Source organism: Hylobates moloch, unplaced genomic scaffold (assembly GCF_009828535.3).
Source record: "Hylobates moloch isolate HMO894 unplaced genomic scaffold, HMol_V3 SCAFFOLD_19, whole genome shotgun sequence".
NCBI lineage: Eukaryota > Metazoa > Chordata > Mammalia > Primates > Hylobatidae > Hylobates > Hylobates moloch.
This window is the reverse complement of record NW_026652294.1, coordinates 2,494,072-2,514,720: the sequence shown is the minus strand read 5'-3', so window position 1 is coordinate 2,514,720 and position 20,649 is coordinate 2,494,072. Positions and strand designations below refer to the sequence as shown.

The 20,649-nt window shown below is 50.5% G+C and overlaps 2 protein-coding genes across 3 annotated transcripts in view; both read left to right on the top strand.

Annotated features, from left to right (window-relative positions):
* The first annotated feature begins 10,553 nt into the window (after positions 1-10,553).
* RTL10 (retrotransposon Gag like 10) lies at positions 10,554-18,926 on the top strand. The gene is made up of 2 exons (XM_032138170.2): positions 10,554-10,644; positions 12,600-18,926. The coding sequence occupies exon 2, from the start codon at positions 12,825-12,827 to the stop codon at positions 13,875-13,877; it is 1,053 nt and encodes a 350-aa protein (XP_031994061.1). The 5' UTR covers positions 10,554-10,644; positions 12,600-12,824; the 3' UTR covers positions 13,878-18,926.
* GNB1L (G protein subunit beta 1 like) overlaps positions 10,562-20,649 on the top strand; it is a 66,919-nt gene continuing 56,831 nt past the window's right edge. The window contains exon 1 of one of the 2 annotated variants that reach the window (XM_032138173.2): positions 10,562-10,644. The gene's annotated coding sequence lies outside the window, so the exon portion shown is untranslated. The remainder of the gene's footprint in view (positions 10,645-20,649) is intronic. The other variant, XM_058431198.1, reaches the window with a different exon arrangement.

The following is a 20,649-nucleotide window of genomic DNA, read 5'->3' as shown; positions in this document are numbered from 1 at the left end:
ATTTTGTATCCTTCAACACGTCTCTCTCTCTCCCTCCCTTCCCCCAGCTCTAATGGCCTCTGTTCTACTTTTGACTAATGTGAGATCATTTTTTTTACCTTCCACATATGAGTGAGGACATGTGGTGGTTAAAAGTAGCATTTACAGTAGCATCAAAAAACATAAAATGTGTAGGGATAAATTTAATAAAATATGCCCAAACCTATGCACTGCAAACTATAAACATTCCTGAAAGAAATTAATGAAGACCTAAGGTCGGGCACGGTGGCTCATGCCTGTAATCCCAGCACTTTGGGAGGCCGAGGCAAGCAGATCACTTGAGTCCAGGAGTTCAGGACCAGCCTGGACAACATGGTAAGACCCCATCTCTATTAAAAATACAAAAATTAGCTAGGCATGGTGGCACATGCCTGTAGTCCCAGCTACTTGGGAGGCTGAGGCGGGAGGATCATTTGAGCCTGTGATGTGGAGGTTGCAGTAAGCCAAGATTGTGCTACTGCACTCCAGCCTGGGCAACAGAGTGAGACCCTGTCTCAAAAAAAAAAAAAGAAAAAAGAAAAGAAATTAATGAAGACCTAAATCAATGAAGAGATGTAATCTGTTCAAGGATTGAAAGATGAGATATTGTTAAGATGTTCTATGTCCCCAAATTTATAGATTCAACAAAATCTTAATCAAAATCCCATGAGCAATTGTCAGGCTGATTATTTTACAGAAATTCACAGGTTGATTACAAAGTTTATATGGATGTGCAGAAGAACTAGAATGGCCAAAACAATTTTGAAAAAGGAAAACAGAGTTGGAGGACTTACACTATCTGATTTCAAGTGTTACTATAAACCTATCACTTTGTTTATAGAGACAGAGTCTTGCTATGTTGCCCAGGACGGTCTCAAATTCCTGGCCTTAAGTGATTCTCCCACCTTGGCCTCCCAAAGATTACAGTCATGAGCATTGTGCCTGGCCAGCTACAATCATGAATACGGTATGCTTTGGGCCTGAGGACAAAGATCAATGGAACACAATAGGGGTGGGGAAGTAGATCTGCACAAATGTAGTATCTGGATTTTAACAAGAGTGACAAGGTGATTCAATGGAGAAGAGGACAGTCCTTTTAACAAATGGTGCTAAAACAATGGGATGTCCATAAGGAGAAAACAAACTTTGACTCACATCACACGAAAATCAATGCAAAATACACTACAGACCTGCATGTAGAAGTGAAAATAATAGAACTTCCAAAACTAAACAGAAGAAAACCTTCATAACGTTCAGGTAGCAAAGCTTCTTAGGGCACAAAAAGCACTGGCATCCAAATGTAAAAGTTTTGCTCTTCAAAAGGGCACATCAAGAAAGCGAGTAGGCAAGTGACAGATTAGGAAAGAGTGTTTGCAATATTTACATCTGACAAGACTTTTATTCAGAATATATGCAAAAACTCTTGGCTGGGCATGGTGGCCCACACCTGTAATCCCAGCACTTTGGGGAGGCTGAGATGGGTGGATCACTTGAAGTCAGGAGTTCGAGAGCAATCTGGCCAACATGGTGAAACCCCGTCTTTACTAAAAAATTATCCGGGTGTGGTGGGGCACACTTGTAATCCAAGCTACTCAGGAGACTGAGGCAGGAGAATCGCCTGAACCTGGGAGGCGGAGGTTGCAGTGACCCAAGATCGCGCCCCTGCACTCCAGCCTGGGAGACACAGCAAGACGCAACAAACAAAACAAAACAAAACACCCCCCAAAGCTCTTGCAAATTAATAGAAGGTGAAAAACAACCACATAAAATCATGGACATCATTAGTTACCAGGGAAATGCAAATCAAAACTACAATGAGATACCACTCCATTCCTGCCAGAATGATTAAAATTTAAAAGATTGACAATAGCAAGTGTGGTGAGGATGTGGAACAACTGACAACTGGAATGCACATACAATGCTGCAGGAAAGATGAGAGTTTCAGCTACTGTGAAACGCTCGTGGCAGTTTCTTCTTCTTTTTTTTTTTTTTTTTTTTTTTGAGATGGAGTTTCACTCTCTCGCCCAGGTTGGAGTGCAGTGGTGTGATCTCAGCTCACTGCAACCTCCACCTCCTGGGTTCAAGCAATTCTCCTGCCTCAGCCTCCCGAGTAGCTGGGACTACAGGCGCACGCCACCATGCCCAGCTAATTTTTATATTTTTTAATAGAGACAGGGTTTCACCATGTTCACCAGGATGGTCTCGATCTCTTGACCTCGTGATCTGCCCGGACTTGGCCTCCCAAAGTGCTGGGATTACAGACATGAGCCACTGTGCCTGGTGGGCAGTTTCTTATAAAGTTGAGTTAAATATATTGGCTGGGCACGGTGGCTCATGCTTGTAATCCCAGCACTTAGGGAGGCCAAGGTAGGTGGATCACCTGAGGTCAGGAGTTTGAGACCAGCCTGGCCAACATGGTGAAACCCCCAGCTCTACTAAAAATACAAAAAATAGCCGGTCATGGTGGCAGATGCGTGTAATCCTAGCTACTCAAGAGGCTGGGGCAAGAGAATTGCTTGAACCCAGAAGGCAGAGGTTGCAGTGGGCTGAGATTGCGCCACTGCACTCCAGCTTGGGCTACAGACTCTGTCTCAAAATAAAATAAATAAATAAATTAATAAATAAATAAAGTTAAATATATGCACCTACCCTATGATCCAGCAAGTCCACTCCTAGATATTCACCCAGAAGTAATGAAACCTTAGGTGAACAAAAAGAACTTGTTGAAGAATGCTCAGAGCAGCTTTATTCATAATAGTTCCAAACCAGAAATCACAAGAATGTCCATCAATAAGAGAACAGGGACCTGGCACAGTGGATCACACTTGTAGTCCCAGCACTTTGGGAGGCTGAGGCGTGCAAATCACTTGAGACCAGGAGTTCGAGACTGGCCTTGGCAACAAGCAAGACCCCATCTCTACAAAAAATTAAAGAGACAAAGAGAGAGAATGGACAGACAAACTGTAGTCATGCAATGAGATGCTACACAGCACTCAGAACAAATGAGATTTACTATCACACTGTGCTTAAGAAAAACAAAAACAAAAAAACAAATGAGATACATGTGACCGCAACATTGATGAATCTTGCAAATGCTGTATTGACTGGAAAAGGCCAGACTCAAGAGTCTATACTGTAGCATTCCATGTGAGAAGTTCCAGAGTGAGCAAAATCAAGCGACGGAATAGAAATCAGAATGGTGCCTGTGAGCAACGGGCCTGTGGGTACTTTCAGGGAATGGAGTGTTCCATAGCTTACTCGTATGTGGCAGTGGTCTGCACATACAAAAGTCATGAAACCCTCTGTTAAGATCTGTGCATTCTGGGAGTCTCTCCAAACCTATTCTGGTTTGGGAGGCTGCCTGATAACATTTTTTAAAAATATGAAAGATCTGTTCCTTCCATTGTAGTAAATCTTACCTCAATTTTGTTGTTGTTCATACCTGAGACTTAAGTCTTACCTCAATTAAAAAAATAAAAATAAAAAAGAATGGAGTGAGTTCCACCTCTACAAAAATTTAAAAAATTAGCCAGGCATGGTGGTGCACACCTGTGGTCCCCACTACTCAGGAGGCTGAGGCAGGAGAATCACTTGAGCCCAGGAGTTTGGGGCTGCAGTGAGCTATGATCGTGCCACTATACTCAGCCTGGGCAACAGAGATCCTGCCTTTAAAAAAATTGTTTTTTAATTAAAATAAAACTAAAGAATGGAAGGAAACCCACAAAGAGAACACTGGTTTCTAAGGGATGAAACACAAACAGCCCCAGGGTCACGAGGCTTGGGTGCCCAGCCACCTCCCTGCCCTGGCTAAGATGGAAGGGTGTCTGAAGTATCCAAAGGAGTCAAGTAGGGTGCAGCCCCACCAGCAGCGCAGGAAGGAGACTCCTTTCTGGGAATGACACTGGGGCCTTTGATGGACACGAAAGGATTCAGTTCCACATTTTTTTTTTTTTTAAATTTGAGACAGGGTCTCACTCTTGCACAGGCTGGAGTGCAGTGGCACAGTCATGGCTCACTGAAGCCCCAAACCTCCCGGACTCAAGCAGTCCTTCTGCCTCAGCGTCCTGAGTAGCTGAGGCCACAGGTGCACAACACCATGCCCAGCTAATTTTTAAATTTGTTTTAGAGATGGGCTCTCGCTATGTTGTCCAGTCTAGTCTCAAATTCCTGGGTTCAAGCAATCCTCCTACCCTAGCCTCCCAAAGTGCTGGGATTACAGGCATAAGCCACCACACATGGCCTAAAATCATTTAAAAATATATACATTGAAGCCGGGTGTGGTGGCTCACACCTATAATCCCAATACTTTGGGAGGCCAAGGTGGGAGGATTGCTTGAGCCCAGGGCTTTGGGACCAGCCTGGGCAACATAGGGAGACCCTGTCTCTACAGAAAAAGAAAAAAGTGCCAATGTGGTGGCACACACTGTTGTCCCAGCTGCTTGGGAGACCGTGGAGGTAGGATCACTTGAGCCCAGGAACTGAGGCTGCAGCGAGCTGTGTCCAGGCTGGGTGATGGAGCGAGACCCTATCTCAATAAAAAAAGAAAAAAGAAAAAATGTAGGCCGGGCGCGGTGGCTCACACTTGTAATCTCGGCACTTTGGGAGGCCGAGGCGGGCAGATCAGGAGGTCAGAAGATCGAGACCACGGTGAAACCCCGTCTCTACTAAAAATACAAAAAAATTAGCCGGGCGTGGTGGTGGGCGCCTGTAGTCCCAGCTGCTCGGAGAGGCTGAGGCAGGAGAATGGCGTGAACCTGGGAGGCAGAGCTTGCAGTGAGCTGAGATTGCGCCACTGCACTCCAGCCTGGGCGACAGAGCGAGAATCCATCTCAAAAAAAAAAAAAAAGAAAAAGTGTATACATTGAAATCAATGTAATACACCACATTATTACAAAGAAGGGGAAAAACCACATGATCATCTCAATTGATACAGAAAAAGCATTGACAAAATTCAACACCTTTTCATGATAAAAATACTAAATAAACGAGGAACAGAAAGACACTTCCTCAATATGATAAAGCCCATACATGAAAAACCCACAGCCAACATCACACTCAATGGTGAACGACTGAAAGCTTTTCCCCAAAGATCAGCAACAGGGCAAAGATACCTGCTTTTGCCACTTCTGTTCAAGATAGTATTGAAAGTCCTAGCCAGAGCAATTAGACAAGAAAATAAAAGGCATCCACATTGGATAGGGAGCAAAATTATCTTTTTTCACCAATGACATGATCATATAGCGATTCTATAAAAACACAGTTAGAATAATTAACAAATTCAGCAAAGTTGTCAAATACAAAATCAACACACAGAAATCAGTTGCATTTCTATATAGTACTAGCAGTGAACACTTCATGAAGAAAATTAGCAGTTTCATTTAAATAGCATCAAAAAGAATAAAATACGTAGGAATTAACCAAGGAGGTGAAAGACTTGTACACAGAAAACTACAAAATACTGTTGAAAGAAATTAAAGAAGACATAATTAAATGGAAAGACATCCTGTGTTCAATTATATCCATTTAAAGACAAAATTAAATGGAAAAACATCCTGTGTTGGAAAGTTTAATATTGTTAACATGTCAGTACTACCCAAAGTGGTCACCAGAGGCAATGCAATCCTATTAAAATCCCAACAGTGTTTTTTTAGAACTATAAAAACCTTTCACAGGCCAGGTTCAGTGGTTCATGCCTGTAATCCCAATATTTTGCTAAGCCTAGGAGTTCAAGACCAGCCTGGGCAACATAATGAGACCCTAGCTTTAACAACAACAACAACAAAAAGCCAGGTGTGGTAGCACATGTCTGTAGTCATAGGTACTTTAGAGGCTGAGGCAGGAGGATCACTTGAGCCCAAGAATTTGAGGCAGAAGTGAGCTATGATCAGGCTACTAAACTCTAGTCTGGGTGACAGGGGAGACCCTGTGTCTAGTTAAAAAAAAAAAATCCGGGCGCAGTGGCTCACGCCTGTAATCCTAGCACTTTGGGAGGCCAAGACGGGCGGATCACGAGGTCAAGAGATCGAGACCATCCTGGCTAACACGGTGAAACCCCGTCTCTACTAAAAATACAAAAAATTAGCCGGGCGTGGTGGCGGGCACCTGTAGTCCCAGCTACTCAGGAGGCTGAGGCAGGAGAATGGCATAAACCCGGGTGGCGGAGGTTGCAGTGAGCCGAGATCGCGCCACTGCACTCCAGCCTGGGCGACAGAGCGAGACTCTGTCTCAAAAAAAATAAATAAATAAAATAAAAAATAAAAAAAAAGAAAAAAGAAAGAAAGATAAAACTCTAAAATTCATATGGAATCTCTAGGAACTCCTAATAGCCAAAACCATCTTGAAAAAGAACAAACTTAGAGGCTTCTCACTTCCTGATTTCAAAATTTACAACAAAGCCACAGTAATCAAGACTGTGTAGTTTGAACACTGTACTTTCCTGAAAAAAGAAAGACAGACATACAGACCAATGGAACAGACTAGAGAGCCTGGAAATAAACCCTTGCATATATGGTCAAATGATTCTCAACAAGGGTACCAAGATAGGGAAAGGATAGTCTTTTCAACAAATCATGCTGGGACATCTGGATATTCATATGCAAAAGAATGAAGCTGGATCCCTACCTAACACCGTATATAAAAATGAACTCAAAATGGGTCAAAGTCCTAAATATAAAGACCTAAACCTATAAAACTTAGCAGAAAACATAGGGCAAAACTTCATAGCATTGGATTTGGCAATGATTTAGATATAACACCATCACTATCACCAACATATAGACAAATCAGACTTGGAAATTAATGAAATTAATTTAGTGAAATTAAGTTAATGACATTTTAATGAAAATGAAAAACTTCTGTGTATCAAAAGACACTATCAACAGAGTGAAAAGGCAGCCTATGGAGAAATACTTGCAAATGATATATCTGACAAGAGATTAATATCCAGAATATCTAGAAAAATCTTACAACTCAACAATAAAAATAAAAATCCAATGAAAAATGGGCATAGGACTTGAATAGCCATTTCTCCAGTGAAGATATACAAATGGCCAGTAACAGGAAAAGATGTTCAATCTCACTAGTCATTAGAGAAATGCAAATTAAAATCACAACGGGACACTACTTCATACTGTTTAGGATGGCTATTGGAAAAAAAACAAAACAAAAGAGAAGGTAACCAAGTGTTGGTGAGGATGTGGAGAAGTTGGAACTCCTGTGCACTGTTGCTGGGAATGTCAAATGGTTCACTTGCTATGGAAAAGTTTGGCAATCTCTCAAAAAGCCAAACAAAATATTAGCGTATCATTCAGCAATTTCACTCTTATGTACTGAAAGCAGGGACTCAAACATATACTTGTACACTAATGTTCATGGCAGCATTATTCACAATAGCCAAAAGGTGAAAACAACCCAAGTGTCAATCAACAAATGAATAAAATGTGGTCAATGTGTACAACAGAATATTATACAGCCTTAAAAAGGAAGGAAGTTCTGACACATGCTACGATGTGGATGAACCTTGAAAACATGTTGAGTGAAATAATCCAGTCACAAAATTATAGATAAATACTGTATGATTCCACTTATATGAGGTACCTAGAGTAATTAAATTCACAGAGACAGGATATAGAATGATGGTTACCAGGGGTTGGGAGTGGGAGGGGGAAGAGGAGTTAATGTTCTGGAGTGATGAGAAAGTTCTAGAAATAAATAGTGATCACTGGATATACAACAGTATGAATGTACTTAATGCTCCTGAACTGTATACCTAAAAATGTCTAAAATGGTAAATGTTACTATATTTTACCACAATAAAAAAATAGTCATATGTCACTTAACTATGGGGATACATTCTGAGAAATGTGTCGCTAGGTGATTTTGTCATGGAGGGATCCTCATAGAGTAACTTATACAAACTAAGATGATAGAGCCTACTACACACCTAGGCTGTATGGTAAGGCCTATTGCTCCTGGGCTACAAACTTGCACAGTGACTCTACTGAACAATGTAGGCAATTATGACACAGCGGTATTAGTGCAGCTAATCATAGCAAAGGTACGGTAAAGGTACAGTGCAAAAAATAAAAAATGGAACTGGTTAGGGCACTTGCCATGAATAGAGGTGCAGGACTGGAAGTTGCTGTGGGTGTGAGTGTTGAGTGAATGTGAAGGCCTACGACATTATTGTACACTACTTTAGACTTTATAAACACCGTACACTTAGGCTGCACCACATTTATATTAAACATTTTCCTTTTTTTTGAGACGGAGTCTCACTCTATTGCCCAGGCTGGAGTGCAGTGGCACAATCTCAGCTCACTGCAACCTCTGCCTCCTGGGTTCAAGTGATTCTCCTGCCTCAGCCTCCCAAGTAGCTGGGATTACAGGCGCATACCACCACACCCGGCTAATTTTTTGTATTTTTGGTAGAGACAGGGTTTCACCATGTTGGCCAGGCTGGTCTCAAACTCCTGACCTCAATGAGCTGCCCACCCTCAAATGGGCCGCCCGCCTCGGGCTCCCAAAATGCTGGGATTACAGGCATGAGCCTCCACAGCACCCAGCCTAAAAATTTTCTTTCTTCAATAATAAAGTAACTATAGCTTACTAGATGACCAGTTACATATGTGGCCCCTTGTTGACCAAAACGTTGTTATGCGGTGCATGACTGTTATACACAGGAGAGGGCCTGAAAGAAAAAAAAAAAAAATTGGACCAAAAAAGGCCTTTTCTGGCTCAGTTGGATTCATTTCTTGCACAGGCCCACTGCCCACTCTGCTGATGGGCGCCGAGCTGTAGACTGAGCTGCCTTGCGGCTGAACTTGTGGGAACGCCCACCTTTCCCTTGAGGGAGGAAGTTTAAATTATCAGGTCAATTAGGAAAGATACAACCGAAAAAAATCCAAGTTTCATTCCCACTTCAAGGAGGCGTTTCCTGGCTCGGTGCCACTTTTATTATTTTTGGCCCAGGCTGCTGAAAGCCCCACAGACCCAGGGAAGGTACAATGTGATCTTTGATTCGCGTTTCAGGGATCAAAGTGAGTAAGTTTGGGTGTAAATGCAGATAACATTTCAGAGAGCTTTCATGAAAGGAGTCACTGGACCAGGGCAGAAAGGGAGCTGGTGTGTTACGTGTGTGTTCCCCTTGAGAAGCGTCACTTTCCGGTGAATCCGGCTGCCTGCCCGTGGCCCCAAGGACTCCTGGCCTGCATCCAGGTCCTTGGCCCACAGGCATCAGATCCTGAGCTGGGGCGCCTGCAGCCTCTCCCACCTCTTCTCTAGGCACCGTGAAGCCGAGGAGAGGTGGCGAGGGGCGGCTCGTGCAAGTGAGAAGAGCACCACTTCATCCTCACCTATCTTGTCCCCGGATCTGGGTGCTGACTCGGCGGGCTTGGGCTGGGCACGGCCCTGTGGGGAGGCCTTGGTAGCCTGCCCTCGCTGTCCTCTCCGGGTCCAACCTCGGCCTGAGTCGGGAAGCACACACTTATACCCACAACAAGGAGGCCCAGAGGCCCTGCCTGCAGCCCCCAGGTATGCAGGTAGAAGGTCCTCTCGGACTGCCTGCCCCCTGCCTCTGGCGCCCGGCCTGCAGCTACGTCGAACCGGGCCCTAACGAGGTTCCCGGCACTGGCAATGAGTGATGAGCGGCACTCCGCGGGCACGCCGTTCCAGGGCGCTCACGAGGCCCAGCAGCCTCGCTATGCCCACATCCACCCCGACACCTGCAGCCCCCAGGCTTAGCCCGGCCCCGCAGCAGCCCTCTCGACGCCCAGCAGCACCCCAGTGTCTGGCTGACGCCAGGGCAGTAACCGCGAACTGAAGCAGCATCGGCCCCTCGGTCTAAGCCACAGCCGGGTGCAGATTTCCCGGAGCTGAGGGACCGCCGGGCACCACCCGCTGGGGATCATGAGGGGCAGCTTTGGCCCGACCGTCCCGCGCCTGTACACGCGGCCCCACCTGATCCCGTGGCACTTGGCGCGGCGTGGGAATGGGCGCACTCTCCTCCCATCACCCACCGCGCGGCGCTACCGCGCCAGCAGGGACCGGGAGCGCCTGCGAGGCAGCTACCACACGGCACACAGCGCAGGCGCAGCCTGAATGGGAGGTGCGCGTGGAGCGTGCTGGGAGCATGCGCAGGGTCGTACACGGCGGCCGCGCGCACGCTGGGGGCGTGGCTGCGCGATGTAATCGGGTTTTGGACGCTGCGCGGCGCTCCTCCGAGCAGGCGTTGCCGACTCCGGCAAGAGGGTCAGTGTGGAGGCGGGAGCCCGGGCGACCGGCTTGGAACTCCGTGCACGCGGGCCTGGAGCTGCGCCCCTCCGTCCTTTCCCGACTTCTGATCCGCAGAGGGGCACTCGGAGCCTCAGCCTGGGTCGCAGTGCCTTCGGTCTGCGGGCCTCAGTTTCTCGGTCCGCGCCGGGGGTTTGTGGGGGCACCTGGAGACATTTGGGCCGTTCTCGCAGTCTCGGGAGGTCGCACCCGCGGCTTGCCTGGCCTCACGGCGGCCGATCTCGTTCTCCACTTTCTAGGTGGCGCTTGGACTCTCGCCCTCGGAGGGAGGCCCGTCCCACGGTCTCTGGCTACGGATCCCTGGACCCTCTTCGCGTGCAATTCGCGTATCCTCAGGTGGGTGGGCTTCTTGTTGCCGTGGGCCTTGTGAGCTCGTATTTCCTGCATGGCGGTTGCTGGGGGGCGGGCGGTGCAGTCGTCTGCACTCAGCTTGCTTTAAGGCTTTGGTCAGGTTTTGTTCTTGGGGCCCCTGGGCCTCCCCAGAGGAGAGAACGGCTCCAGCGTTCCAGGTGCTGCCTTTGGCCTTGTGGGGGCAAACACACATGCGCCGTGGTACCTGCCCCTTTAGGATAGTGCTGTCCAGTCTAGAAGGGCCGAAAGTCTTCTATGCCAGGCAGTGTGGGGAGAAAAGTAGGGGGACCCAACAGACTGATAGGCGTGGGAGGGCTAAGGTTCTCAAAATGGTGAGAGTGCGGCCCAGGGTTAGGAAGGCTCAGGCCCGGAGCAGGCCTGGCTGGCTGGTGCAGGGAAGCCTTCTCCCAGACTGCAGGGGACACAGGTGCGCAGGTGAGTGGGCAGGGTGGGGGACTGGGAAGAAGGGAACGCAGAGATCTGGGTAGCACACTGTGGCTCCTGGGCATGGGGTGTGGTCATTGTGGGCAACCTGGATACCTAACCTTGGCTAGTGGTGGGAGCTGGGCCCTGGATCGGGGTCACTGCTTTTTTAGAGCTCAGTAAGGGACTGGACTGGACTCGACTCACGTCCAGGCCTTAGTATAATCCTGCAGTAAGGTGGGAAGCCAGGGTCATGGGCTGGGCTTTCAGGTGAAGACACCCCCAGTGGGGGGTCAGACCTGAGGGATTCCAGAGTGTTTGGGTGGTGGAGGTAGGGCCAGTGGCCCTGGCAGGTTCTAGTGCTGCAGGCCACCCTGGGAGGTCCTTGGAGGAACTCACCCTGAGGGGGGATGGCCAGCAGACAGGAGATCTGGGATGAAGGTGTGTGCAGGCCTTGTGCTCCCAGTGAGCTGGTGGAGTTTGTGTGCGGGGTGAAGCAGAGAGTTTCCTGGAGGTCGTGAGCGGGCCTCTGTTTGCAGAGAGACTGGGGAGGGGGCTAGATAGAGTTAGGCTGTAGAGTGTGAGAGCCCTACAGGAGGGCTTCTTGCACTGGAGTAGAACTAGCTGCTGGCTGTGGAGCCTCCTAGGTGACTGCTGCTTGGAGAAGGAGGGGCAGGTCCAGCCATCAGACTGGGACTCCCCAGACCCTGGGCACAAGTGACTGGAGTGGCGGGAGCAGACACAGCAAGTGGGGTTCCAGGATTTTACAATGGGGGGCTGGGATGCTCTGCTGTGGCTGGGATGGGGACTGTAGAAAGGTGGTGTTTGGGGGTGGGGGTGGCATTGCCTGCAGGAGGCACTCAGTTGTGAGAGGTGAATTTGGAAAAAATGTGGGGTCAGGAGGGAGCAGATAATAGCAGGCTCACTGCTCTGTCGGGGCTGCAGGTAGGACCTGCTGTGTGCCTGGTGCTGGGATGTAAAAGAGCCTAATGATGATGCAGTCTGTGTGTTGTTCAGAGTTTTTGGGGCGGCTAGAGCCTGCTCAGCAGACAAATGTAGTTTATAATCGCGTGCTGTATAGTAGTTAAGCCTGTGGTCTCTCCAGCCACTTTCTGCTGCTTCCACCACTTACGGGTTGGTGTATGGCTGCAGACAAGTTACTTCCCCACTGTGTGCCTCAAAGACAAGGCTAGTACCAACCTCCTGTGGGGGAGGTGGCACAAATGGGGCACTCAGTGAAAGGTTGCTACTATTGCTATCCTGAAATTCCCTGACAGTTCTGATCTGGCCCCTTTTCTTCTGAAATTGACAGCAGCTGTCATTCTGCCTTGCCCTTGCAATGTCATAGGCAGCATTTGCCCACCTCAGACCTCCCAGGCCAGCCCCCTGGGCCCCTCCTTCCACTCAGAGCTCGTAGTTGGGTACCAGAGGGTTGCCCGCTTGCAGCCTCTTCCCACCAGTCCAGTGGGTGATGGTTAGGCCTAGTTCCTGCTCTTCCCCACCTTGTCTTTGGACAGATTGCCTCGGATGATGGCCTGCGACTGACAGTCTCTCAGCTCTTCTCAGCTCTCCTGAGGCTGCAGCTGTCAGCTCCCTGATCCTCAGCACTTGCCTGGACCAGTGCGGGTCTGCCACGCCCTGTTCAGCCATCCCTGTCCTGTTGTGTCGTGCAAGCCACGTCCGTCCACACCCCCACCACCCACCAGTGCTGGCTCTCTTCTCTTCTCCCCTCTGCTCCCAGCATGCCTCGTGACCTGTGCCGTCAGCAGGGCCCTCGCATTCCCATCTGGGCAGCCGCCAATTATGCCAACGCACATCCATGGCAGCAGATGGACCAGGCGTCTCCTGGGGTGGCATACACCCCCCTTGTGGATCCCTGGATTGAGCGGCCCTGCTGTGGGGACACCGTGTGTGTGCGAACAACCATGGAGCAGAAGAGCACAGCTAGTGGCGCTTGTGGCGGTAAACCTGCAGAAAGGGGTCCCCTAGCTGGGCGCATGCCCAGCTCCCGACCCCACAGGGTGGACTTCTGCTGGGTGCCAGGCTCAGACCCAGGCACCTTTGATGGCTCCCCGTGGCTACTGGACCGCTTCTTGGCCCAACTGGGCGATTACATGTCCTTCCACTTTGAGCACTATCAGGACAACATCAGCCGTGTCTGCGAGATCCTCAGGCGCCTAACAGGCCGAGCCCGGGCCTGGGCAGCTCCCTACCTTGATGGGGATCTGCCCCTGCCTGACGATTACGAGCTCTTCTGCCAGGATCTCAAGGAAGTTGTTCAAGACCCAAACAGTTTTGCCGAGTACCATGCTGTGGTTCCCTGTCCCCTGCCCCTGGCCTCCAGCCAGCTGCCAGTGGCCCCTCAGCTGCCTGTGGTGAGGCAATACTTAGCTAGGTTCTTAGAGGGCCTGGCACTCGACATGGGTACTGCCCCCAGGTCTTTACTAGCTGCCATGGCCACCCCTGCTGCGTCTGGGTCCAACTCTATATCCCCTGGGCCCAAGGAGCCCCCAGTCCTGCCCAGTTCTGCACGTAGCTCCAAGCCTGGTCCTGTGGAACCAGCCTCTTCCCAGCCAGAGGAGGCAGTCCCCACGCCTGTCCCTAGACTGTCGGAGTCAGCTAATCCTCCTGCCCAGAGACCAGACCCAGCTCATCCAGGAGGTCCAAAACCCCAGAAAACAGAGGAGGAGGTTTTGGAGACAGAGGGAGACCAGGAGGTGTCCTTAGGTACCCCACAGGAGGTGGTAGAGGCCCCAGAGACCCCAGGAGAGTCACCACTTTCTCCTGGGTTCTGAACACAGCCCAGGTGGGAACGATGCTTCCCCTCATGATGAAGTGGCCTGTGTATCTTGAGAGCCCCATAGTCCCCAGTCAGAGCAGAGTGATGTCCCCAGATGACTTTAGACCCCATAGCTGGGCAAGATGCGCTTGTTTTGGACTCTGCGCTGAGCAGAACCAGCTCCAACAACTCCAGCAGAACTTGACCTCTGCCCTGTGCCCTTTCCCTGCTGCTGGCTCTTGGCTGCATCCCTGCCCATCTCCTGGGAGTGCCGTCTTACCCAGGCCTGCTCCCATGAGGGGGTCGTTTTGTAGATCAGCTCTCAGCAGATACTTGCATCATCTTTGTCACCTCCACCCCCATAAAACACACCCCTTTGTGTCTTCCACACCGGCTGGGACTGAACTGGGTCGGCCACGTCTGCCCTGTTGGGACCTTGTTCCTGTATGGCGCTTCTGTGTCTGTCCCCCTAGCCCCACCCTCTCTGCTCCCTGTGACTTCTGTCCCAGCTGGAATGTGAGGAAGGCTGCCTGGAGGAAGTGGCCACTTTGATTCTGCTGGATGAGTGGGATAGCATCTTGGCAGAGAATGATGTTTCCTGTGGGTTTACCAGCAGTTCTGGGCAGCTGGGAGGTTTGGATGCAGGAAGGTGGGATGCAAGCCCCTTGCCAGGCTCAGCTGCAGGCATTCTCCCTTTGTGTGTTAACGCTGTAGCTCTAGTCGTGCCTGGTGTTCTGAAGCAGGCTCCTCTTCCCTGCTGCTGCGCTGCCGTCCCCTGCTCACTCCGCACTCGCATGCATGGCGGATTCAGCACTTAAGCCCTGGTGTGTAAATGACTTGGATCTCCCTCCTGGGAGACGGTGACCCTCAGCACAGGGGCTCTATCTTAGTCAGCTCTGTGGCCTGGTACACAATTGGTGCTCATTAAACACGTGTTGGATTACTGGCTGAGCCTGTGGTGCAGTGGCTGCCTACCAGCGAGTCTTTGTTTCCTATTCTGTCAGGAGCAGAGGCCTGGCCATGAGCATTCCAGGTCAGCATTGCAGCTGTGGTTTCTAGCAGGGGCTTTGAGGGTCCAAGGGTCTGATCGAAGAAGCTGGGTGGGGCTGAGTAGGTGGGGTTGGGTGGCTCTGCAGGTGGAGAACTGATTTCTGAGAGCTGTAGGTGAAGTGAGGACCAGGCAGCAGTCCAGAGCTGTGAGGCCCCAGGTCCAGAGGATTGGAATGAAGAAAGACCTGTTCCACACAAGGAGGGGTTTTCTAGTGGAAGCTGAGCTTGGAAGCTCCTGGAGCCAAGTTTACCACAGGATGGGCAGTTACAGCCGCCCAGTGTGTGCAGTGTGTGCCCACTCTGGTGCTTGGACAAGAAGTTCAAGTCCCTTTCAGGTTTACAATTGTGAAAACAACAAAACAACACCTTCCTGGAAAGTAGGAAGAAAAAGCAGAAATGTGAATTGGAAATACAGCCAACTATTTTAGGAAAAACTAATTAGCAAGCATCTGATTAAACTTATTCAGAAACTGGCCGGGCATGGTGTCTCACACCTGTAATCCCAGCATTTTGGGAGGCCGAGGTGGGTGGATCACCTGAGGTCAAGAGTTCAAGATCAGCCTGACCAACACGGAGAAACCCGTCTCTACTAAAAATACAAAATTAGCCAAGTGTGGTGGTGCATGCCTGTAATCTTAGCTACTTGGGAGGCTGAGGCAGGAGAATCGCTTGAACCCAGGAGGCAGAGGTTGCGGTGAGCCAAGATCATGCCATTGCACTCCAGCCTGGGCAACAAGAGTGAAACTCTGTCTCAAAAAAAACCCAAAAAACAAAAAAAACCTCATTTAGAAAAACAGAAATTGTTGGGATTATTTTATGGTAACTATCACTAAAAAAGGCTCTGGGTTCAGATGGTTTTATGTGTGAGTTATTTCAGGGCACAGATACCTTGTAGATAAAACAACTGGAAACCTTGGAAATAGGTGGGAAGCTATTTTTAGAAAGCGGGTATAGCCTTGGTAGCAAAGCACGTGAGCTGGCAGAAGAAACCCATGTTCAGTCTTGATTCTGGTCAGATGTGGGAAGTCCCTGGACGTCCTGGCCCAGCCCCATGCTTCTGTGCCAGGTCACACAGCTGCCCTCTGTCCAGTGGCTCAGGCCCCAGCCCCCCTTTTGTGGGTCGGGTCAGACTGCTCCCTGATGCCTGCCTCCAGTGCACTGTGGCCTGGCTCGCCGGTGGGTCTGGCAGTAGAACCCAGAGCTGCTCTCTAGGGTGGATAGCCTAGTCACCCAGCTGACCCTTACCCTGTCCCACAGGCTTCTGGACAGGCCACCTTCCCCATCTCCCTTTAGTGGACCTGAAGTGGATCCTCCAGCCTAGGATTGCTGCCTTCTCTTCTGAATCCTGCCCTATTGGGGCTTTGGGGCTTTTCTGCCCTTGGGACCCAGGCAGCTCCTGGGGGGGGTGTGAGTTATGGTCTGCCATGTGTCTGAGGGCCAGTCATGTAGCATCCACCTAGGCAGGCTTGAGAGTCCATGGGAGAGTCCAGGTGACCTGGTTTTTAATTAAAACAGGTCCTGTTTATTGTGGTTGGGCTATCCCCAGAAAGGAAGGCAGGGCCTGGAAGTGGTGATGTCCAGGTTTCCTGCACAGGTAGGGTGGAGGCAACGATGGACTCTGGCATGGCCTTCCAGACAGGCAGTGCACAAACAGCCCCTTTCAGAGTGGCTTTGTTGCCAGCTGCTGCAGCACCTGCTTTCAGACAGATGATGACCAAGCTGCTTTCCTGCTCGGGGAAGGAGGCGTACCAAGGGCCAGGAGAGGAGGCACTCTCCCTGGGTGGTTTTTCTCTCCTGGCCCCCACACACTGGCAGACCCGAAGGCGGGGTGCGCAGGAGCCGCAGAGCCTGGCAAGGTTGGCTGGATGTGCTCAGGGACAGGCCATGGTGCTGGCTCTGCTTTCTAATCATGGTGTCTGTCCTTCACTTCCCTTGGAAATACCCAGAGATTTTATTTCCTGAAGATAGGACATGATGGGTCCTATGAGATGGTATTTAAAGTACCTGTCTCCAAGGAAAACTTTAAAATAGGAAGTACTACGGATAAGATGCTATGGGATATTGGAATATTTTATAAAGCCACAATAGTTAAAGCACTTAGATGTTGTGGACAGATGAGCAGAGAATAGAGAACTTTGAAACAGGGCCAAATAAATACGGAAATTTAGTACCCTCGTTTCCAATTAACGAGGGTAAAATGGATTATTCAGTAAAAGCAGTTGGCCCTCTGGAAAATAGTAAAGCCATATACGTGCCTCTTTATGCCAGTAGATATTCCAGATTAAAGATTTCAATGTTAAAATTATGAAAGTACTAGAGAGAAATATGGGTGAATTTTTTTTTTTTTTTTTTTTTTTGCCTATGATTCCAGGATTTTAAAAGTTTTAGATGCCCAGAGTTGTGGAGGTATGGAGAAGTGGGCCTTCTCATACTATTGGTGGGAATATACAATATTATAATTTGACCACGTAACAATTCTAGGCACATACATGCTGTGACTACTTGCTAGGTGCATGAAGGCTCTTGCCAGGGATGATCATGGTTCAGTGCCACTATGTGGGGGTTTAGAGCAGGGACTGGAAGTTGGCCTTGCCTCCTCTCCTCCCCTCATGAGCTGAGGGTCCTTACCTGACCTTTTTGAGCTGTGATCACAGTTTTTCCTCATGGGGTGGTTAGAAGAGTTGAATGAGAATGGTGCCCATGCAGTGCCTTGGCTGGGGTCTGGGCCCTCTGACACCCACCTCATGGGTGTCACTGTTTTTTGAACAGCAGAACTGGAAAAGCCTGAAGATCCACCAATAAAGGAGCAAGGCAAATAAAGCTGTTACCCTGCAGGATCAGTCAGCATGAGCCAGATTGTGCCGCAGTAACAAAGAGCTCCAACAGCGCAGCGGCTACAGTTGGCACTGCTTATTTCTTGCTCGCACCTGTGGGCCACCATGGCTGGGGCCTGTCAGACCTGTGCTGACGAGAGCCTACCTGGATGTATTTCTCCACACTCACTGAGGCAGGGGAAAGGCCACAGCATGCCACAAGTAATGTATGTCACCCCACTTCCATTTTCGTGCCCAAAGGAAGCCACAGAGCCACACCTGAGTTCCACAGGACGGCAGCAGCTGATCATCCTGTGGGCTGGGGTGCTCAGTATGGAGAAGTACGAGCAGCCACCCAGCGTGGGGCTGGTTGGTGCTGCTGAGGATGGGAGGATGGGAGGGGCCTGCATCCATCCCAGGGCAACATACCTGTTTGTCTGCTGGGGCTGCCCAAGAAAGGATCACAGGCTGGGGGGCTTAAACAACAGACATTTCCTCATGATTCTGGAGCTAGAAGCCTGAGATCAAGGTGTGGGCAGGGTTGGTTTCTCCTGAGGCCTCGCTCCTTGGCCTGCAGATAGCCACCTTCTTGCCGTGTCCCTGTCTGTGTCTGTGTCCTAATGTCTCATAAGGTCACTAGTCTATTGGATCAGGGCCCACCCTCATGACCTCATTTAACCCTGAATTACCTCTTTAAAGACTATGTCTTCAAATATAAGTACTAGGGGTTAGGACTTGAACATAAAAATATTGAAGGGACATATTTCTGCCCATAGCGGTGCCCACGATAGGCTTCTCTAGTTTCGTCTTTGCTGTTCCTGGCAGCGCTATCTTGGGCAGGCTTCTGCGGTCTCCACATGCCTGTGTGCAGAGTCCCCCAGGCCCTGGGTTCTGGGGTCCATACTGAGGAGTGCGGATGGCCAAGCCTTGGCTCTTGAGTAGGCAGTGCCCAGTTGTGCTATATGGGATGCTGTTTCTCACTTAAGAAATCTTTCCCTACCTGGGGGTACAAAGGCATTATCCTGTATTCCCAGGTTGTAACTTTCTGCCTTTGACATTCAACCTTGAGTCCACCTGTAAGTGTAACTGTGGCAGAAGGGAGGGGTCTGCTGTCATCCTTGATAGCCTGTGATGAGCAGAGCCCCTCTGCCGACCGTGATGCACATGTAATATGAGCAAGAAATAAATTTTTGATGTGTGAAGCCACTGAGTTTGGGGCTTGTGTTTTCCACAGCATAACCTATTATGTCCTGACCAACAGGGGATCCCATTTCACCTTTTTCCATAGGGCACCAGCCTGCCTCAGCATCAGCTGCTGGATGCAGCAACTCACAGCCTGGCCGCAGCCACCCATGAGCTGTGCCTAGCCTACCCGCCTGCTCTCTGGTCTGATCTGTCCCTTACTAGTTATTCTAGCTTTTAAGTCTTGATTATGTCATAGGGAAACCCTCCATGTCCCCATTCTTCAAGTTGTCTTGGCAAGTTTTAAAACACATTGGATCACAAATGCAGAGGCAGCGAGGATGGTGCCATGGCCCTTGCCCAGCTCCAGCAATGTTCACACTGTCCTGGTGCAGGCCTTGGGGGTGCCTTGTTGCTGGACAGCCTGGCCAAGCCTGCTCTCCAGGACGGCAGGGCCCGTTGCTCCCTTAGTTTTTCTTTGGGCTACATCATCTCTGTTACAGGGACACGGTGGGTGGGGGCTGGCCAGGGAAGAGCCCAGGCCTGTGGGGTGTTCTCATTGGCCTGCTCCTTTCCTCCTGGCCTCAGGGACCACCCCCAGCACAGGGCTGGGGCCTGTGGGTGGTGGGTGCTCATGCACTTGCCACATTCTTCTGTGACCCCATTGGCGGGGCTGCCAGCTGGGTGCACAGGACATCTGACTCCCCTGCCCCCTGCTGTGCCTGTGCTGCCCACCTTACCTCTGTGTCTGAGCACTGCAGGGGACTGGGGAGTGTTTGTGGGTTGTGGAGCCAGGGCTCTTTATTCACAGGCTGTGCATAGGGGGGCCCCTCAGTGAGGGGTCTATCTGCAGCACCCACAGGGCAGAGCGAGTGGGAGGCTGGCCTCTGTTCTCATTCGCTTGTCTGTGGATGTGGGCAAGCACATTGCTGGCATGCGTGTGTAAGCATGTGCACAGCTGACTGCATGCAGCTGGGTGGTCGGGAGTTGATGAGACATACACCTGGCCACACCACCACCTGTGTGCGATAGGGGACCTCCCCTTTCCACCCAAGGTGGCCTCCGCCACAGGAGGAGCCACACAGGCAAGTCCCTGTCAGAAAGTGTCAGCCCCAGCTTGCTTAGGGACCCCTCCTCCAGCTCCGACCAAGTTTCCAGGGCACGTCCCCATCCCCTAGGCCAGGGGCACCAGCCCCAGGGGATTGGTCCCCATCCTGCACCCTCTGTGAGTGTTGTCTCTCTCCCTGATGGGATTGGCAGCTGGCCTACTTGAACCAGGCCTCTGAGCAGAGGCTGAACTGGTGCACGGAAATGTCATGCTTCCTGTAAAGCAGCGAGCTTTTCCGTGTGTTCACCCGGGGCAAAAAGGCCGGTCCCCTCTGCTGGCTGGGTTCCTGCCTCTGCCCGTAAGTGCCTGGGGCAGGCTGGCTAACAATGCCCAAGTCAGGCTTCCTTCCTCCCATCTTGCCAGGCTCCTGGGACCCGCTCCTGGGGCGACGGACATCCCCAGCCACAGCGTGAGATGCCTGCTCACAGAGAGACCCCACCTGCCCATCCTGCCTGCCTCTGCAGCCTGGTGGCTCCTCACGCTGGCATTTCCTCTTGGCTCAGCTGAGGCAGCCTGTGTCCCAGTGCAAAGGAGAAGTCTGACTTGCAGCCTCAGCGCCTGCCTGGCGCCCCTGCTGACTGTGGGGCCGGCCAGCAGGTCACTCCTCATGCTCCAGCCATGAGGCTTCCAGGTAT

Bases quoted from the DNA above. Each gene is read 5' to 3' on its own strand.
- RTL10 (XM_032138170.2), top strand. From the start codon at position 12,825: ATGCCTCGTGACCTGTGCCGTCAGCAGGGCCCTCGCATTCCCATCTGG.